The following is a 21614-nucleotide window of genomic DNA, read 5'->3' as shown; positions in this document are numbered from 1 at the left end:
GACTGCACTACACAACGTGAGAGGCAGAACACCACTGCTGATTTACACTCTAGGGGATATCAGGGAGGTCAGAATGCAACTTTCCAAGTAGGAATTTGGCTCCATGAAGGAGTCAATACCTCTTCTCTCCCTCAAATTACCTTGGGCTCTTTTCATGACCAGGGGGGTGAGAGCCTCAGTTTTAGGTATTCTTCAGAGGGGACCTTCAGCAGCATAGTGCAGCCTAGTGCTATGCTGGGATAATCTTTCCAAGTCAGTACTAGATGAGTCATGCTTCCATCAAGCAACACCGCCACTTGTTGAATGTCCCTTAAAGGTCAATTCAATAAATGGCCAAACCTGCCCCTGCATAACTCGCGAGACCTGAGAGGATCCTGGCCATGGTAGTAGGCTTTCCATTATAAATATACACGCAATCCATAGGCCTGAAGGCAAAAGATAAAGGGAAAAACATCCCAAGGTGAAGAAATAATGTGAGATTCATCAGTCTCATTAGTGAAAAATGCAGGTTTACAAAGTAATTGTAAGAGCATGATCCATCTGTGGACACCCGCAATGAGAGGAGTAAATAGAAATGAAGTTTTGCATTATCTGCACCCAAGAGCCCCGGGAAACGTTTTGCCTTACATTATCTAAATCCTTTCGCAGTGCAATCTTGCTGGTGACCAGTTCATGTGCAAGATCATCATTTTCTTGTTCAAGCCTCATATTTGCTTCTTGCAGTCGCCGGTTCTCTCGCTATTGGAAACAAAAAGCCTGAGTTTAAAAAAAAGCTCTCAAGGAGTTTGTTTACCAGAGACCGTTCTGAGTGCCTCTCAGCTCACACATTCACCCTATAACAACAGCCTGGAAACCCAATTCTGGCTGCAAGTATTTTAGTGACAACAAATAATTCATAATATGGTTAGCTAAGCAAAAAATGACCTTTGAGAAGCAGCTATTTATTAGTAACTCTGCTTAGCCATTACTGGGAAGTTCACTGAGCCATAGCAAAGCTTTGGGCAGTGGAGAGGTGGGGGTGAGAGTCCACTGCCAATGTTCCCACAAACGTTTCCCTCCGACGCTTGTGATATATTTTGTGTGCTGTGAAAGGAGGGGTGTGGGGGTATAGTGGGGGAGGGCAAAGAATAGGGTGGGGGGAGTATGTGGGTACTGCTCAGCTGTTTTCTCGCTTAAAAAAACTGCTCTGCCACAACCATAATCGAGGAGGGAGGCTACAACTCCTGGCAAACACATGGACAGAAGTGCATTTCACTTGAATGTTTATACCCTGAAAAACAAACTCAGGATTTCACAGCATACAACATGTATCACTGGGGGGCAGGGTGGAATGGGGGTGGAGAGTGAAGACTTTATGGCGGTGAGCCGGCTTATACCCACCAGAATTTTTTTTTTTGTTTTGTTTGTTTAAATATCTGGCACTTGGTGCAATCGGCACATTACACAAATGGACTCTTCTGAGGCAGTTTTATGAACCCAAGTGCAAAAATATAAAACTGCACTATCCCGCCCTTCAATTTAATGGAAACATTTTACGAAAGGGCTTGCCCTGGAACGTCCCTGCTGATCACCACAAATAGGAGTTCTTTAATTGTCATTTGGCAGAATTAACCTGTCCTATCAAAATCTCTGCATGCTGGCAAATAAAGAGGAACAACTGAAAGAAACAGAATTTGAAGCAGGACTTTCCTGAGAGGCCTCAAACTGACCTAGATGTGCAGTGTGTTACCTCAAATCTTTCTATAGGATCCTCCTGTTGTGCCTGTTGCTCTCTCATGGTATGGTATTCCTTTTCATATTTCTTCAACTTCTTCTGACCAATCTAAATGAAACACAACATATTAGTTCCTGGCCAGCTCCATTTGTCTCTCGTGGAGACCACCACATATTTTACAAAGTGTCAGTGGTGCAAACCTCAGGCAACACCTGCCTGCTACAAAATATGATTAAAATGTTTCCCATCTATTCTAAGAGTGAAGTAATTAGAACTGGCCAAAGAATTTTGACTATTCAATGTAATCAAATAAATATTCTCTCTCTTCCTGCCTTCTTTGGAGCACAGGTGTTTATTTGATGAGGTTGAGGTTTTAAGGCTGCCTCTTCAGCTTTAATTTTTAACGCCATGCGTACACGTGTTCTTTGCTTTTTATGAAACTACTAAAACAGGAAGGGCCTGAGCAAGGTTCATCACACAGCTCTGCTAGCTCATACCCGACTTAAAAAATCTCCAATCCCAAGGCTGCCTGTGCATCTCAGTCAAGCCACAACAGACTACATCAGCACCAAAGGGAGAGAAGGATAGAAAAAATGATGGTCTGGTAACAAGTAGGTACGGTACCATTCTGGAACTCAGGAGATCTGAATTCTCCTCCCAGCTCTGTCAGAGATTCCCTCCTTTTGTGACCTTGAGCAAATGAGTCTCACTGCCCTAGTGTTCCCATCTGTAAAATGGAGATAAGAATCCTCCTCTTCCTCACAGAGGTGTTGATTGATTGATTAATTAATTAGTGCATACATGGTGCTCAGAACACTACCATTACAGAAGACACAGAAAAATCTTTAAACAAAACCCACCCCAGCAGAGCCTCTCCTTCTGTTGAGGCCCGAAGACATAGAATCATAGAGTATCAGGGTTGGAAGGGACTTCAGGTGGTCATCTAGTCCAATCCTTTGCTCAAAGCAGGACCAATTCCCAGATTTTTGCTCCAGATCCCTAAATGGCCCCCTCAAGGATTGAACTCAGAGCCCTGGGTTTAGCAGGCCAATGCTCAAACCACTGAGCAATCCCTCCCCCACAACCAAGTCTGCAAGATTAAGCCAGTAGACACAGGCATGACAAACATGGAATGATATGTCCCGTTTTCTTTAAAAATAAACAGTAATATTTAAAAACTTTATACATACTTTTTTAAAATTTGCAACTAACAATTAAGCTGCAGTAATACAAAAAAAACCCCTTCCCTATAAAATGATATGCTATTTCTAAAGGTGTTTTCCTCAAAGAAATCAATATGTCCAGGAGGACTGATTTTTCCTAAAAAGTTTTACCCTCAGTGAAAAACAATGTACAAATCAGTTTATTAAAAAAACATATTTTTGTTCTCAAAAAAATTGCAGAATTACAAAACAACATCCATTGACTTTTCTACTAGCATATTAAAGTTCAATTTGCAGAAATATTTTTAAAATGGCAGTTACAAATATACTTACTAAAACACAGAAAACCATGCAGAGATGTATGTACATACATATTCATAAAAATACATATCCACTCATACAGTAACATACTATATTGAGCACAATACTCAAAGCTGGTGTGGGGGCACAGGGCCTCCACCATGGCTCAACCTGAAAGTTTGGGGCAGTTCCCACTGGAGAGGCAAACTCCACCCATCAACAGGATATGTATGTGTGGGGTGGGGGATGTCACTCCATTTGGGGATCATAGCACAAATTTCTCCCAGCATCCTTCCTTCCTGCCTGCGGGAAAGGATGCCCTCTGAGCTTAAGTAATTTTTCAACAGAAAAAACTAAAAATTCCTTTTCAGCATGGGAGCTTTGCACATCTTAATGCATCAAAGCAGACTGGCAGATTAGTGGTCTATTGACAGGTTAGTCATATGAGATGGTACATAGCACACGTATATTGTACTAGAAAATAGTACATAGTAAACGGGATATAACAAGTTACATAATCAGTCTGGTCCATGAACTTGTGATCTACAACATCTTAAAATCATATCATTTTAAGGACCAGTATACAAATTTTAATTAGAGACACTGGACCAAACTTGATGCTAATTTACACTTTATGTATCTCACAGGGACTATATCAGGACAGATTACAGTTCACTATCTTTAAACCACAAGAAAGCTATGATTAAACAGCATTAAGGGTTTGTCTATACTGGAAACGCTACAGCAGCACAGTGGTAGTGCTTCAGTATAGACACTACTATGCCACCAGGAGAGGTTTTTCCATTGATATAAGTAATCCACCTCTCGGAGAGGTGGTAGCTAGGTTAATGGATGAATTCTTCCATCCTTCCATTCCTCCAGCCCTGTCTACACCAGGGGTTACTTTGGCTTAATTACACCATTCAAGGGTGTTGATTTTTCACACCCCTGAGTGACAGCTGGGTCCACCTAACTTTTTAGTGATGACCAAGTCAAAGGATTTGAATTAAATCCATATCAGCAAGAAAATTCAGAAGGTAGGCTTAAAATCCATTCCTAATCCACCATGTTGAGCGTAGGTATTGAATGGGTTTCAGAAGTCAAGGGGACTGCTCATGTAAGACAGGTGGGCAGAATTTAGCCCTTCTGTGCTGCAGTACCTAAGAAAAACAATGTGGAATGCTTTAGGTATAATAAGCCTGAATTTCTCTCAGTGATTCAACTCAGTCCCTTTGACACAGATCTATGTGATTTATTGACATCATTGTTTATGGCAGTTTAAAAAAAGACAAAACGCAGAAATGAGAAGAGATGTGCCAATGATTCATTCAACTCATTATTTTTTAATTTCACATCAACAATGGCTAACTCTTCAAATGCCCAAATTGTATGTCTTAGACCATACAACTCAACAGTATATGATATCAATACATGTCAAAATATTACATCTATATGGGACTGATCCAAAATCTACAGAAGCTAAAGGGTCTTTCAGTTGACTTCAGTGCATTCTGGATCTGGCCTTATATACATTTGTACATTCCAAATATCAAAAGTCTAGTAAACATTCTTCAGATATTACTGCACACACACAGAGCAAAAGTTTTTAAAGCCCATATTTCAGCCAATATTGTATTTTTTAAACTAGCCTAAAAAGTTGACCAAGACTTTTCAGTAACACCTTACAAAATGTTGTTGTAAAAAAAAAAAAAAGGAGCAGTTTTAAAGCTAATACACAAGGTTAGCTTAGAGATTTTAAGGGCTTTTGTACTTCAAAAACAACCATGTTCGTATTTATTTTAGTCTGTTCAAAACCACACATGGGAAAGCACTTTTATGCTAAATCAGCTGAGGGATAACTTGTTACGTGAACTGATCTACACATGCCAAGTGCTGCAGAGGCTTAGCAGTACAGCCTATGCTGAGACCACCAGGCTCACTTCACTTGTGGACTAGCACTGATTTACACTGGGTCTCCAATGATTAAAGGCTGCTAGGCCTTACTATTAGCTCAGCAAGCGAGCTACATGATAAACGGGGACGGCTAATTTTTTTCAAGTACTTGTTTGACAAGATTTTAATGTTTAATAAACAAATATTTTGCAAAAGAATAAGACAGACGTATGAAAATCAGTTTATGGTTATTTCCTACTTTATCATTGACAGTCTTGCCCAAGATGAACAAACTGCAGAAAATTGAGAGCTAGGCTCCCTCTAGTGAGATTCATACAGAAATGTTTTAACCAGATTTCGACTGAAATATTTCAATCTCCTTAGCTGGAGTCTCTGTGCAGTACAATTACCGTTATAAGAGTTAATCAGGAAAAATACAGAGTAAACACTTAATAAACACTCACAAGGGATCTTTAGGAACTAGCTTAATTCTCAGGAAAGGGTTAAAATCTTAATAAGTAGTTTGTTTCACTACATAAGGACTTACTGAAACATGTCCTGGCTTTTACACACTGAATCTCACATTAGTGAGGATGTTGAACATTGAGAAGGAAGGAAATAAGCACACTCCAAAATATTCAACTCAGCACACTTCTGAGTGTATCAGAACCAATCTTAGCTCTAGATATGAGTTACAGTTTGATCACAAAGATCTTTTTGTGATGGTCAACATATTTCATAACAGCCCCAGTGGGAACGGCGTGAGTGGAACGGCAGCAGAAATCTTGGAATTTGCATCGTAAGACACAGAGGAGGCAGGAATCCCAAATTCTAGTTTTTCTGGGGCAAGGAAGGTAGCAGTGGCTCTTTTTACATTTAACTGTAACAATGAAGTGTGACCTTAAGAATCGAGCATTACTTCACGCTCATCATTTGCCGACCTCCTTTTCAGCAGAATGCTGTTGTAATCACAATGCCTCAGCCAGGCTACTTTTCCCTTCCCATAAATGATTCAGCTTGACATCAGGGCCTTTTCTGTTCAAAGGCATTTTCAGTAAAAAGCAAGAGATTTTTTTTTTTTTTTGACAGCAACGGGCTTGTATTTTAAGTCGAACCAATTACATGCAGCATTTTTTTTTTTAAAGTGTGTGTGGGGGTGAAAGCTGCAAGCATTGGGCTTTTGCTCAGAGCCCAGTGTTGCAACCTGCATTCTCTCCAGCAGCCTTCCAAATTCTGTTAACCCTTTCAATGCAAATTACATCTGGCTTCCCTATATAGTACATTATATATGCTGTGCCATTAGTTCATGGTGCACTTGAAGCAAAGGGAGCCTGGGCAGTAGTGGGAAGGGAAAAAAGAACAAAGTTCCTGCTGTGAAAAGTGAAAGGTAAAATGTGTGAATGCACTCTTGGCAATGCAAGTGTTGCACACGATATTAGATGCGTATTTAATGTCAATGCTGTCTGTAATCAGCCAAGACTGGGTCATCTTCATCCTGCTTATTTCCCTTTTCTTACACAGGTTTTGGATCAAAACTGAGTACAAACCCGTTAACTGCCATTTTGAGGTCTATGTAGAGACTCTGCACTGGAGTGGGCAAATGCAGAGCGAAGAGCTCTGGAAAACCCAAATGCCCAGGAATGTTTACATACTATTAAAGCTATGCTTAGACTCTACCTGCATACCGAGCTCCTTTAGCTATGCTGTAAGTATAAAGAAGTTTTGTGCCAACACCAGTGGTTTTGCCCAAGAACTTGGCATACATAGTTAAATTATAAATATAGAATATATATCTAAAACTGTCATAAGAAGTTAGAAAGTTTCCTTTAAAAACGTAAGGTAGCTCTATTTCAGAATAGAATGATCACAGCTATAAAGGAGACACGACAGAAGGGTTTTTGGGAATCTAGTTTAAAGGTGTCTTTTAAAGTGGTGGTTAAAGGTTTAGTTACAATATTCACAGTCTGATTTGATTAAAGAGAAGCTGTTGACTTTCACTGTGAATTAATGCCATGTTCATTACCAGTAACTGCCAGGATATCCTTATTCTCAATGTCAAAGGCTACATCTATTTTACATAATTGCATTTAAGTAATAGAGTCTGGTGGACAATCTCTATCTGAGAAATTTTTGTGCACCTCAAGCGATAGAACTGGATGAAATATCTCCTAGAGAAGCACTTTGTCATACAACTATTATTAAATAGGAATTATTAATTAATACAAAGGATACATTAATAGCAAGGCAATTACATTTGTAGAACAGAGCCTCCTTTGTAATGACAGAGTTGGAAGCAATTTGCAGCACAATATTTGATCCCCGGCAAACCCTGGTGATGCTATGGTTAACTAAATGGGCACGTGATGGACCTCAGCTTGGTTCTGTGGCAGAGACCAATTCTAAAGTTCCGGGTTTCAGAGTTTAGTATCTTTGCTATTTTTAACCAGACAGTTGTTTTGATTGGAAGGACCTTTTCTAATGAATCACAGTTCCCTTTTTGCTTTGTGGCAGTACAAATTTCATTACCCACAAATCATCCCTGATAACTGATGTCTACCTAGGTTTGAATCAAATTTTGGCTGAATGCTTTTTAAAACTAATTTCCTTCCAACTCTTTTCTGGAATTTAAAAGCAAAGGCAAAATTTTCAAGGTTTTAGCTGCGCCTTTTACACTAAGTTAAACTGGCTTTGTCTTAAATTACGGAGTTACCAAAAAAAAGGTAGCGTTGTTTATTAAATTGTGCCACTTAGCTGAAACTTTGCAATGTTAAATTATTTCAAATGCAAAAGTTTTATGAGGAGTTAGTCTCCAGTATATTCAGAAAGTGCACGTCTAGGTCAGCATTGTGTGTTTTTAATAATGATGCAAGCTCCTTGTTACTGGATGTGAAAGCTGGGTTTCAGTTCTCTGTCAATGTAAGCCAGCAGTTTTAAAAAAGCTATAAAATAGTGTCGACGTTAATCCTCCTGGCTCTTAAACACACAAAACCTTTCACTTGGGCTCCATAATCTTCTATCAGGGAGCTCAATATTAGGTGGCTATTACATACCATTCAAGCTTCAGAGTCTAGGTCTATGTGGCTAGAATTGTGTTGCACAGAACCTCCTTGGTTGTGTTTGATACAGTATTTGGGTGTTCCATCTTAATGAGACAAGGTGGGTGAGGGAATATCTTTTATTGGATCAACTTCTGTTGATGAGAGACAAAAGCTTTCGAGAGAGGTAGCTTGTCTCTCTCACCAACAGAAGTTGGTCCAATAAAAGATTATTACTCACCCACCTTGTTTCTCTAATATCCTGTGACCAACATGGCTTCAACTGCGTTCCATCCTCATGTTATTGTAGCCTCTACAACCCTTTGCATAGTTCAGCTCAGCCTACTTCATATGAAATGATTTCTCATTAGTGCTTTCACAACTAATCATAAGTGCAAGTATCAAGTCTGGCCACTCTCAGTATTTCCCAAACTTTTGAGAACACTGACTGTACGACAAGTGTAATCTTATTAGCTTAAGCAGCAACTCTGGGGAGAAGACAAACAACAACTACACTCGTGGTAAGAGAAACCTCAGGGTAGATGGTTACTCCATGGAGAACAGCACTCTTTTTAAACTATATGGCACTTTTGAAAGAATCAGAAATATCCGCACACAAAACACGTGCGGTACCTGCCAGAGCGCTCATTTCAAACAGCATGTCTTACACATTCAGTTAACAGTCCCCAAATGAAGAGCCAAAAGGAAGAGTGATACTGTGAACCTCCCACTTGGGCTGCTCATGGAAAAACAAAGCTTTCTACATTATTGAAGAGTTTCAAACTAGCTGCAATGCAGGTGCAGCAGTTTCTGCAGACAGCTCCACACACAGTTCTGCTTAGCTTAATTTCACTACAGACGAGACCTTCTTCAGAGTACAAGAGCATAACTCACTGCTTAGAGCATAAAGCTGCCCTCCCATTAGCCTGCCACAGCCCACTGTAGAGTCTCAGGTTTAAAATAGTCTCAAGTACTCAACGTACGGAGGATTTTTAACAGAAGCTAAAAAAAATTAACATAAGGAACATATAAGCTTCAGGATCAATTGCCAACCTTGATTAATTTGGGAAATTTTAAAGGCAAGGTCATCTTCCATTTGCCTCCCAAGTAGATATACAGACAAATTTGTAATACCTATCAATGCATTTTTAATGAGCTTCTTGCTGTAGTATACAATTAAATATAGCTCTGTTCTGTTCAAAAGGACCATATTTTCTGCCTCTGCACTGTTTACTTTGTTTCAAGTGTGTTATTCTCAGTTGTCTCTAGGAGAGATGCTGTTGGCCATTTAGCAGAAATCACTGGAGAAAGACTTGAGCAAATAAATGCTTTTCTGCATATGCAATATGTGTAGTTTATGCAGATTTTAAATTTTGTTGGAGTGTTTTTAGTCACTTAAGCTCTATTTGTTTCATTGCAAAGCATCTAGGATATTTGCATCTAGGGATAGATAAAATCCCAAAGTTATGTGAACCCCTCTGCCAATATATACGGGATAGACAAATGCTGAGAACAACTTGCTGGCCTCACACATTTACCTTCATATTGCAAGCTAACTCCATCAGCTTTTTTGCATTTTCCTCTGACCGATATCTCTTGGGCAGTTGTACACGGAAGAACTTTAAAGCCCCTTCAAAGTCTGTCAATAACAGGTCATCCTTGGTAGTCTAGAAACATACAGAAAGGAAACAATATTTGCAAAGCCGATTTTGAATAACAGCTTCAATAACAGATGTTAATAAAATGAAACATATATTTTGTTCAGCTTACAAGAAAGTATCTTTTAACCTTCTTAAAATAGCAACATGTGTTTCCACTTGCACAATAGGACATTTTCCACACATGGCACAGACACAGAGGCAGCGCATGCCAGACAGCAACAAGAACAATACAGGAAGATTTTTGATTATAGTATTTTTGTAACATAGCCAGTACATAGTGATGTATTAAATGAAACAATGTTAAAGTTGGATACTCACTTTTAATAATCCCAATGCAACATTAAAAATAACACTTATTCCCTAAAAGAGAAAGGAAAGAAAAATAGGAATAAGTCAATGTTTTCAATATTTACAAGCCTGGCTATTACTTTGTTCCCACACCTTAAAGTTACATATTTTTACTTGTTCCAATGAAAATGGGAATGTAGCATAAAAATATAAGCAGTAGCTTCACCAGATCAAAGCCCCGGAGAGTAAACTCACAAGCAATAAGGCCAAAATCCCCTGTGCATGGCACTTTGCAGATAGCAAAAGGAACTGCCTCAAACACACACTCCAGCCTCTGCTCACTAAGCTTCCGTTTGCCTGATGGAGAAAAGAATTCTTCCCAACTTCCTTTGTCTTTATGTCCAGTCTCATAATAAAAGATCTTTTCAGGAGAACTACATAGTCCAGTGGATTGTGGGGAGCTCAGAGCAGTGCTCCAAACACAATTCATGCATTCAGCAACATAAAATAGTAACCAACAACAAAGCTACAGGTCCCACGAAAAGCAGCTGTAAATTAATAGCTAGTAAGAAGTTGACTATCTTCATATAATGTGGAGTTGTGCCTCTTAGTACGTTCAGGTCTGCAGGTGGCAGAGCCACTGGCTAAAGGGGCCCTAAACCACACAAGAAACACGTCTTTCACTTGTCTAAAACTCAGCCGGGAAAACATTCCTCCTGTTACACATTCCCTTTCATCTCAAAGGATATAGGGAGAGGGGAGGACGCGCAGACATTATTCTGTGGTAACTGGGGTATAGCTTGGAGTTCTGCAATCTCTGAGGGATGGAAGGACTCCCTATGACCCAGGAACTTCTTTGTGACAACTGGCAGAGGGCACAGAGTTTTCCAGGGATCCCTTGAGTCAAGTATATGCACAAGTTCACCAAAGGCTGGCATGTAAGGTCTCTACCGAGAGCCAGTAGCCCACTGGTCAGCCTAAGCACAGCAAAATGTAAGTACACAAGAATGACTGTACTGGGTCGGACTTATGGTCCATCTAGCCCAGTATCCTGTCTTCTGACAGTCACCAATGCCAGGTGCCCCAGAGGGAATGGACAGAACAGGGCAATCATCAAGTGATCCATCACCCACGCCCAGCTTCTGGCAGCTAGGGAGATCTGGAGCATGGAGCTGCATCCCTGACGATCTTGGCTAATAGCCATTCATGGACCTATCCTTCATGAATGTATCTAATTCCTTTTTGAACCCCATTATAGTTTTGCCCTTCTCAACATCCCCTGGCAACAAGTTCTGTAGGTTGACTGTGTGTTGTGTAAAAAAGTACTCCCTTTTGTTTGTTTTAAATCTGCTGCTATTCATTTCATTAACTCACTCCTGGTTTTTATAGTCCTCTATCATATCCCCATTAGACATCTTTTCGAACTGAAAAGTCCCAGTCTTTTTAATCTCTCAGTATGTGGATGCTGTTCCATACCCTTAAGTATTTTTGTTGCCCTTCTCTGTACCTTTTCCAATTCTAATATATCTGTTTTTGAAATTGGTTGACCAGAACTGCAAGCAGTATTCAAGAGTGGGTGTACCATGGATTTATAGTGTGGCATTATGATATTTTCTGTCTTATCTCTTTCTTAATGGTTCCTAAAACTGTTAGCTTTTTTGACTGCTACTTTACATTGAGAGGATCTTTTCAGAGAACTATCCACAATGACTCCAAGATCTCTTTCTTGAGTGGTAACAGCTAATTCAGACCCCATCACTTTGCAGGTATAGTTGGGACTACGTTTTACTTTGTTAAATAAACTCTTGCTTGTTTTCATTATGAACATATCTAAGTGCCGTGTGTTAAACTGAGCAGTGATCTGACATGAACCTGGCAAAACTGGAGCCCACTGCTTCTTTGGAAACAGCGAATCTGTGAATGCTATGTATCCAGTGGGGCAGAGGATAGACATTCCAGGGAGTCGCTTGGAGGACTCAGGCGTTGGAGTGCACCTATTCCTAACTTGCACAGGGACGGTGGAGCCTGCGTAGACTATGGCGGGCAAGGGGTGCTTGTGTTATCTGTGGCCAGTGGAATCAAGGAGCTGACCCCCAGCAGGCACAGACAAGGCTTCCTCACAAGGGCAGGTGATAGGGAGGTGCCTCACAACCCCGGGTACCACTGGGAAGCTTAAGACTCCCCCCTATGTATTTTGTAATGTCGTCAGTGTATGGACATATCTGTAATACAGTTTCTTTCCATCAGGTGGGTTTGGGAGCCAGTTCTCTTTAAAAAGAAAGCATCTCTCCACCCCGACCTGGTACACATTTATATTCTCCTATTTGCCTGTGTTTTGGAAAAGTAATTTTTCTGCTGTACAGCTTCCCCTAGCAAAATACTTGTTCTGTTGTATCTGATTGTACAGTGTTCCAACACACCACCCCTGTTCCAGCACGCGCACACTGCAGAGGCTCTTCTCTTGTTGTCAGCTCTGCTCTAAAGTCTCTGAAGGGGAGTTAGTTTAGACAGAAACATCCAACATTTTACAGTAATTTTGTGCTAATGAGAGTTGCTATATTGATAGTCCCAGCGAGCTTTCCCAACACACCACCCAGGCAACATGACTCTCTAGCCTCATTTGGAGGGATCACCTCTATGGCTACCCAATCTCTGGCCTCTCAGGTGACAGTACCATCAGGGGGGGCAATTGGTGCCACCTGTTGTTGTGAGATCTCCGACACACTTGATACTGGACATACAGATGGCAATCGTTTACGGTCAGGGCCTAGTTGTTTCAGAAGCTGTGGAATCCACTTCTAACCAAAGAACTGTGCTCTAGACTCTAAGCTTTGACATAAGAATTAAATCTCTAGCTCGTACAATGGCAAAGACAATCTTCAAACTTTGAAAAACCAAATGTAAGTTGATGTGATGTTGCCTTCCTGAGTCTGCAGATAACACTCCAAGGCTATTGTTTGAGGCTAACTCCAATATATAAAGATGACAGCTTAAATAGCAACATAGTCAAGCAGTTCACTGGTGATAATTTTAGCAGAAACAGCCAGCTAGAGTGCTTATATCCCACAACCCTAAGCCACCTCCTCAGCCCTCCTTGGGTGCCAAAAGCCATAACTGCTCTCTACTCAGGTGCCAAAAATTCCAACTTTCCCCAGGCAATTTCTAGAAGGCCCACAGTCAGCACAAAAATCTGCAGCCTCCAGGAAAATTAGAATGTGAGGATAATGTATTGAATTAAATAGTTGTTTTTTGTTTTTTTTTCATTTAGATAAGGCTGGTGATGTGACACCAGAGTGCCCAAGAAACCAGGAGACCTTGCAGTGGAATTCAAGCTCGAAAACCCTGCCTTGAATATAGGACTGTATTTTATTTTATTTTTAAGAATGTATTTGGCTACCTGCCACAAAAGGGTGCTCTCCAATCAGTACTAGATACTGTAGCAAATTTTATAGTCCACTACAACTCAAGTATCAAATGATCAAGATAAAAGAAGGGTTCAGTATGTATCATCAGCTCTTCTTATCTGCTATCAGTCGCACCAGATTTTATTATAGTTGGTTGATTGGATGCTTTCCCTTCTTGTGCCCGCTCTCAAACAGAAATCTATAATTACTCTATGCAGTACACACAGGAATACACCAAAGTGCTTTTTAGCTCCAGGAGAGACGCTCAGGTTGGAAGATCCACAGTTTTTGTCTTCAATGGGAGGTGTTCTAGGAGGGTTCCTATACTAGCTGGGCCTTGCCCTTATTGTTCAAAGAAAAAAAAAACCTTGACACATATCTCTACACTAGAAATTTCAGAATGGCAAAACTCAGCATTATCCTGATGCATTTTAATTTTTATTTCCTACCTGGTCAATTCAAGGCTGTTTAACATCTCAATATAGTAACCTCCCAAAAGCATCAGATTCAAATACAGCAACCTAAAAGTTCCTTTGGCCAATGTAATATGCTTGTTTTCTACCTAAACAGGAATTACCCACTCTGCTGATCTGTTTGTAAAACATCTTATTTATATGTGTAGAAAACAATCCTGTTAACATCCTTTAATAAACCCTAAAGGCAAGCTGCCTCTCTCCCCTCCGAAAAAAATCAATGAACTTTGAAGGTCAGGTACTACACATGAGGTGGCATTCTGGATAGTTAATACTTCCTCTGTGTCAATACTCCCTTTGCCATAATGAATAGTATACAAAGAAATATAAAGTTGAATCCTTTCCCTTTTGTTTACACAGCTCATTTAGCTACTTTATCCTAAGGGGCAAGGGACTTTTTTTCTTAGACCATTTTCTGATATTGGAAAAATTTTATAATTACTCAGGTGGGACAGGAAGGAAAAGATGTGATGACTGAGAAAGTCACTCCCCATACACTTCTCTTCCACCCCTGCAAAAATAGCTACAGCATAAAAAAAGATTACAGATACTGAAGACTGGAAACTGAAAATATCAGTTATGCACAAGGGCATGCAATATTCTGGCCAACAGTTTAAGCATGTGTGCATGATTTCAATTTGTCCTTCCCACCTTATCATTCAATCCCACATCTTTTATGGATCCTCTTATTCCAGATTATATAAAAGGAGGAACTTACTCACAGCTCAATACTAGAGGATCTGGCAGCTCCACCTCCCATATTCTAGACTTTTATTGACATTACTGGTTAAGGGCTTGGATTTCTCTCCATCCTTTATGTCTTTTGAGTTTTGACTTTAATAGCAACAAATTAAGACTAAACTTGCTTCTATCACTTCTATTAGCGGTAGAGCTAGCGCTGTGTTACAGGGGTGCTCTGGATTTAACATCTGATTAACTCGCTCACTTTCAAAAGTCTGGGAAATTCTTGCTATGGAGAAAAAATGACTAGCTCTTGAAGGCAGCCCTATGCTAATTATTCGGCTACTCATTAACTGAACTGAAACAGGTTTATTAAAATAACTGATTAATTATTTAAGTGCCCCTTATATTCCGTAGTAGAATCTACTTCCGCTTTACAGGACATCTTAGCTCCACATGCGGAGACCACTTTTCTGCCATCTGTTGCTTTTTATTGTACTAGCATCTAGGCAAAGGAACCAGCACGTTCCAGAAAAACATAGCTACATAGGGCGCAAAACACTGACCAGGAGATTTATGAATGCAGCAATCTTTAAACGAAAGAAACAGAGCAGAACTTGACTAGGAGATCCACTGAAAAATCATGCATTTTAGTAGTTAGCAAGTAAGCAAACAAATGATTAAAAAACCCCAATGGCACTGCATTGCAAAATGTGCTGTATTTATTCATGTTTACAAGGGTAGTTTAGATTTAATTTAAATTACTTCCTAACATACTGCTAAGTATACTGTTATAAAAAACAATTATGTCTTCTCAATACATGATTTCACTACAAAGAATTTTGCTATTAAATATATGCTGAGAAATTGAATGAGACCTCAGTTTCTTTGGAGGGAGAGTTATCAGGCCTATGAGATTCCAAAGTGATAATTAGCATAGTCAGGTTGTAAATGCAGAGCACTTCAGTGCTCTAGAGATGCCCTAATATTGTCTATCATTACATGGTATTTACACATAAAAGTAGCAACAAAAAAACAAACAAAAAAGTTACTTGTTAGATCTAAAAAACTAGAAACAAAAAATTATTCCTCCATAATGCTGTGTTCTTTTTATATAAGGTTTACACTGTTAAGAGATTACATGCACAAAATTAACCTCTTTAGCCTTTAACTAATATATAGAGTGACAAAAGACATAATGATTCTCTAAGAAATAGGAGACTTCAATCTAAAACTAAAAAATGCCATCAACTTTAATTCTATGATATAATATCCAAAAAATTCTGAAAAAACACATCCATTGCTGCATAACAGTTTTTATGTAACAGTTAAAATTTTTATATGGGAAACTGTACTTCAAGCCTCAGTTGTTCAGCACTCAAAAAACAGACATGAACAAAGAATGCAATCAAGCTAGACTTTATAGGAAGAGTCCATCAGGAGTTGCTGCAGATACAAAGTTGTATAACTGTATGTGTAATACATACCTCACATAATAGCAAGTCAATAATATGGAAGACCATGTAGAGGGGGAATTTTGCAGTGAACAGGGTTAGAAACCACTGGGAGGCATACATGTGGGCTTCAAGGCTGATGTCCAGAAAGTGGTTGTAGAGGTCAGGAATGCACTCCTAAATAAATAAATAAATAAATAAAATAAAAGCATGCTCATTAGTTCTGGCTTAAAAGCAGCTGTTTATATCACGCTTATAATTCTCAAATCTACAGGAGAATGGTACAGTAGAAGAAATATTTAATGCTGTCCTACGGCATTTTACAAGTATCAGCTGGAATAATTATGCTAAAGGAAGTTCTCTGGAACTATGTTGGGGCACAGTTGTCCTCCATCTCAATCAAGGGTATAATAAGAATGTGCAAAAACTATTCACTTGTGGTAAAATGCTGCTCTCAAGCAACTAAATCTTGGGTCTTGCAAGCCCTGACCTGTTCGCTTCAAAGCAATCTGGGCGCTTACCTGCATGAGGCGCTCCAACTGATAAAACTTGCAGTGCAAATCTTCAAAGTTTTGTTTGAAAAGTTCCCTGAGTCCATAGTCAAACATGATTTTGACCAGAACACTGAACGCCTGCTCTTCAGGCATCTGTCAAAGAGAACAAACCTTGCTGACATTTTTATATTATTCTATTTCCTTCCTTCATCTTGCTCTTACCAGCAAGATACCAACCGTTTTTCATAACAGATAAGGATAATTGCACACATCATAACAACTAGATTTAGAAACGGTATTTTACACTTGCTAGGTATGCCAAATTCCCTCTTAGTTCCCCAATTTAGAAACACACCAGTCAACCTTAAAGATCCCCAAGGGGTCTATTTCATGCAGTAGCTGTCCCAAATCTGGTCAATGACTTCAGAATCAAATTATACTCCTACAGACTGAGAGCCCAACCCATCCAGTTCCTCAGTGTAGTCAGCTAACACAGTCAAGATATAACCAGTACTGTCACAGTATTACTACAAGCTGCTAAACACAGAGTAGCATTTTTTATTTCTACTTTTTAAAAACGCTGTTACTTCATTTGATGATCTTTTATTCAAACTGATTAAAAGAGGAGAGAGTTGGTTATTACTACCTAAAGTTCAGATTTGGCAGCTCTCTACACTGTTTTGGGACACTTCGCTCTCCCCCTTCTGCCAGCAATTGGAGACAGAAACATCATTACTTGTCAGTATTTATACATCCTTCCTTGGCATCATAAAGCAGTTCTGTTCTTTCCACAGCAGTAAAGACTGACTCTTCAGGTCAATTACTTGTTCCTGTAAAGGTCAAAATATCTAACTCAAGTGCTTATTATTCATCCACAGATGCAGTCAGTGAACTCTGAAAACTTTTCAGAGATGTTTCCATACTGGCAGTGAGGGACTTGCAGAAACTACATTTCCCTTTATTGCTCCGGGACTGCAGGGTGTATGCAGCAGTTCCTTCTCCAAAAAGACAAGGTAACATGAATTCCCTCACAGCCCCTAATAATCACACTCCCAAGACAAACTTTCAGGAGGCTCAAAAAGTGAGAGAGAAACAAAAACAGGGATTTTTAAGTTGCAGCCTTCAGTTTACCAGAGCTCATTCTAAGAAGCAACAACTAACATTAAAGAATGAGCTCTAAGAAAATGTATGAATAGTCTGTTCTTGTCTCTGCATCTCCTTAATCCAATGGGTGCCAAAAAGGTAGGCAGATAGCATTTTGGCAGCTAAAGAAAGCATATCTATTGGTGAGCAGAGTTCGGTCCCCTTACTAGCCGCAAGAATAAACCTTTATTGCTGGCTGGGTTCAGAACAGTGCTGAAGAATTAATTTCTCCATCAGTTAAGAGTTATCAGTTATACAGATTACAGAGAATCAAAGCATTACACTTAGATACTATCAGTTCATCTGACTTCTGTTTATAAAGAATGTAGTTTATAATATATTTCTGTATCATCCTAAAGATCATAGAATGATGGAAAAATATTACTCTAAAAACCACACATGGGTACCTTTACAAAGAGTTCATAGGTGGCCTAAACCACAAAGCCATTTCTATCTAGACAGCTTACTTTGCATAAACAAAGCAAGAGAGTCTGATCTGACCCTAAGACAGCTTGGAGTGGAAAGACAGCTAGAACCAGAAGCAAAATGAAGTGAACACTGACCACAAACTCATTATCGATGCTGCAGTGAACTCAAAATGGAACATGCTCCTCTTTCCCCTAAAGTCATAATTATGGACAAACAGGGATTTGAGTAAATAAGCAGGGGACTTGCTACGGCACTAAGAAGAGTGGATTTGAAATGAGTTCTTCTGGATAAACTTGAGCATTGTTTGGTCTGAGGCTTACAATAAATGGGAGTGTGGGGAGAGGGGGGACTTACATGCAGAAGCAGCACAGCAGCAAGAAATGACTGGCCTTGGCAATAGCCAATCTCTTCATCATAGACGGAATAGGCCTGAAAAGAGAATCAATATTTTAAGATGTACACTCTCCCTAGAGCAGAACTGCATGAGGAAAAAGTTAAGTACGGAAGTACACACCTTCAGCCATGACTGGACTGTGATTCCAGGATATGGTTTAGCTGCTGTGTTACTGCACAATGATTAACCCAAAGAAAAAACTGTTGTCTGCAAAGCAACTGTTGATGGCCAGCAGCGACCTGGTTGGTCGCATGGAGCGGGACCATTTTCAGCTGCTAACTCGCACTGAAGACTGCTTAAAGCACATGAAATCACTTTCCTAAGATTACTTTTACAGAGCAACAATTGCTGTAGTTGCAATCAGGATGTCAGGAGATTATGAATCACATGAACACAAATGAGGAAGGAGTAAGACTACCTCTCTATTAAAAGGCAACCTGTACTATGAAAAAGTTTGAAAACCTTTGGATTAGCCTAAAATTTCTTCAGTAGCCTCACAGAGTACACACAAAAAAAGATCTATTAATTTTCATTATGGGCCCTATGCAAGAAAAAATGGCGAGCAAGCAAATGGGATTTCATATTGTACAGGAATGCCATGGAAACATTCTGTATGCAGTGCAGTTGTAGCCATATCAGTCCCAGGATATTAGAGACACGGTGGGTGACGTAATATCTTTTATTGGACCAACTTCTGTTGGCGAGACAAGCTTTCGAGCCACACACAGCTCATCTTCAAGTCATTTTAAAATGGAAACATTTTAGTCTGTAACAAATCTTAAATGTGTGGAATTCCCTCTACCATTAGTGTGCTGGAGACAATGCAAACTCATCAGCAGATAGCAATTCTAAAATATTTTAGATCAACACAGTACGTAGTGCCATCCCACCTTTGGATCCAGTAAAATGGTCACCTCAAATGGGGATGTGTGAAGTAGTGGCTTTTATGGACAAAATCTCTGTTTCGGGATTCTCTTCTTTAAATTATTCTGAAACTGCCACAGGTCCTTTTACAATGAAATGCATTACAATCCTGTTTTGCCTTTGTTGCAGCATAAGATGCTTAAGTCCTAAAATGACAGCATTACAGTGGCAGGAACTCCTCTTGCACATGATACCAGGTCAACATCCTCAGCAGTCACATATACAAACGAGTTGCCAATGGACAAGGGCACATCTGAAACCCCAACTGAAAAAGGAGAGCTGCTGAAACAGCTGCCAATATTCTGTACACAATCCAGCTGGACCTAACGTGGATACAATTAATGTCATAAAACAGACTTGCTGCTGAGAAGATAGATACTGAAAGGTACAAGACTAAAGAGAGTGTTTGGGTGAGGATCATTCTAAGCACCTTAGTCTGCTTCCAAAATAAAGATCACATGGAAAAGCATCACCACCAAGGAACAGGAGAACAATTTCACAATGACTCTGAAGTCATGGAGAGGGTGCAATGGGTGTCATCCAGTTCCTATGCTAGCCTAAGAGCGATCTCACCGGTATGTTACTGTTGCAAAATATACTGGATAAACCATCAAGATCAAACAGATGTAACCAAAGAATTATGTTTCCAAAGCATCTGTTACAGCAAAATTTGAGATTTTGGGGTGTTATTTCAAACTACTGGGTTTATGCAGGGTATTGTGGTACAGAAAAATCTTTTAACTGGTTTCCAAGTGTTTGATTTTAGTATTACTGAATTATACGCAAGAAATGCACAAGCATTTCCTTCTGCCCTGGACAGTCCCCTGCGCAAAGCTCATCATCTTTAAATTATATCCTAAATGAAAAACTATGTGCCAGGAATTTAAGCTTCAAAATGCAGAAATGTCTCCTGAGGGATAGAACACATGAAGAATTTCTAAATGCAGAATCAGAGTGCTGAAAGCTTAAGATACTCTGGTCAAACAAGGTAATTGGATCAAACAGAAAACAGTCATTTTTACCTGATAATTATCTTCTGCATTTTAATGAGCACTTAAATGTGTGCCTGCTGGTTTATAATGCTAACGAGAGAGGCATAATTATTTTCAGCTTTACAGATACCTAGATCTTCTGCAACATCTTTTCTCTCTATTAGACTCATGTAGCTCTTACAAAAGTTCCACAAAATCATTTCTTGTATTCTGAGGACATATTTTAAAGAAACAATTTAATGTAGCATTGTTTAGGGTTGTATCTCAATCTGTAGATGTGATGGACAGAAATGAGGCCATCCCCATTTGCATAGTGTTCTGATATCAATAGAAATAAAACATCAAAACTATGCAGAAATATTCGCATAATTTCACAGATCAAGGATTTCTAAAGGTTTTGTGAGGAATAAAAACTAGATGTCCCTCTAAAAACCATGAGCTCTTTATTCTTCACACTTTGCTGCACCTCCCTCTGTTTAGTGTGTTGCCCAGTGATCCTATAAAAACCTAGTGTCTAATAGCACTGGCCACAGACAGGCACATGCAGGTCAAGCTTCCCACCATGCAGCTCTATCCCCACACAATACCCCCGATCAGCAGCCTCCCCGCTATTCCAGAGCTAGGCCCCGCTAGACTATTCTGCTGATGCACTTTAACCTTCACCTGCAGCTCCAATCCCTTCCTTTTTATTCCTTTCTTCAGCAGAGACTACAAGTTCTAACACCTCAATTGCACTTTGGTTTAGGTTTTTTGTATCCCATCGAAACTAAAGCTCCAAACATTTTAGCACAGAACAGACAGACAAGATGAAAAAGGTTCCAACCCAGTGAGCTCATTTATGAGATTCTTGGTCATTGTTTCTCTCTGAAGTGTAGGCACCTGGCCACATAAAGCATCATGTCTCTCAGCACGAGCAGAGCGAGACACTACACAGAAATAAAGGGACAATCGATCTCTCGGCTTAGTTTGCTCATGTTGTGCTGCCTCCACTTCAGTTTCAAAACTAGCCATGAAAAATGTGTAGAAAAGTTGAACCAATGAAGAAATTGCCATTTATTTCTGTTTGCATAATTCCCTATAAACATTCAGTTTTCACAGTTTACAATGACAACATGATTCACGGGGCAGGTCTAAATCAGACATGGAGACCTCTCCTTCGAAGAGGACACTAC

At 39.6% G+C, this 21614-nt stretch overlaps 1 protein-coding gene across 7 annotated transcripts in view; it reads right to left on the bottom strand.

Annotated features, from left to right (window-relative positions):
• The window catches only part of RABGAP1 (RAB GTPase activating protein 1), a 151881-nt gene that overhangs the window by 42392 nt on the left and 87875 nt on the right, over nucleotides 1-21614 (bottom strand). For all 7 annotated transcript variants that reach the window (XR_003996724.1, XR_003996721.1, XR_003996723.1 and 4 more), the window contains 7 exons: nucleotides 18487-18561; nucleotides 16588-16713; nucleotides 16100-16243; nucleotides 10085-10126; nucleotides 9644-9772; nucleotides 1730-1822; nucleotides 628-738 (listed from right to left, as the gene is read on the bottom strand). Coding sequence is in view for 3 of the 7 variants with exons in the window: in XM_030535167.1 (XP_030391027.1) it covers nucleotides 628-738; nucleotides 1730-1822; nucleotides 9644-9772; nucleotides 10085-10126; nucleotides 16100-16243; nucleotides 16588-16713; nucleotides 18487-18561 (720 nt within the window). In the remaining 4 variants the exon portion in view is untranslated. The remainder of the gene's footprint in view (nucleotides 1-627; nucleotides 739-1729; nucleotides 1823-9643; nucleotides 9773-10084; nucleotides 10127-16099; nucleotides 16244-16587; nucleotides 16714-18486; nucleotides 18562-21614) is intronic.

Source organism: Gopherus evgoodei, chromosome 16, assembly GCF_007399415.2.
Source record: "Gopherus evgoodei ecotype Sinaloan lineage chromosome 16, rGopEvg1_v1.p, whole genome shotgun sequence".
Classification (NCBI taxonomy): domain Eukaryota; kingdom Metazoa; phylum Chordata; order Testudines; family Testudinidae; genus Gopherus; species Gopherus evgoodei.
Note: the sequence above shows the minus strand (reverse complement) of the source record. Positions and strands in the feature narration are given on the sequence as shown.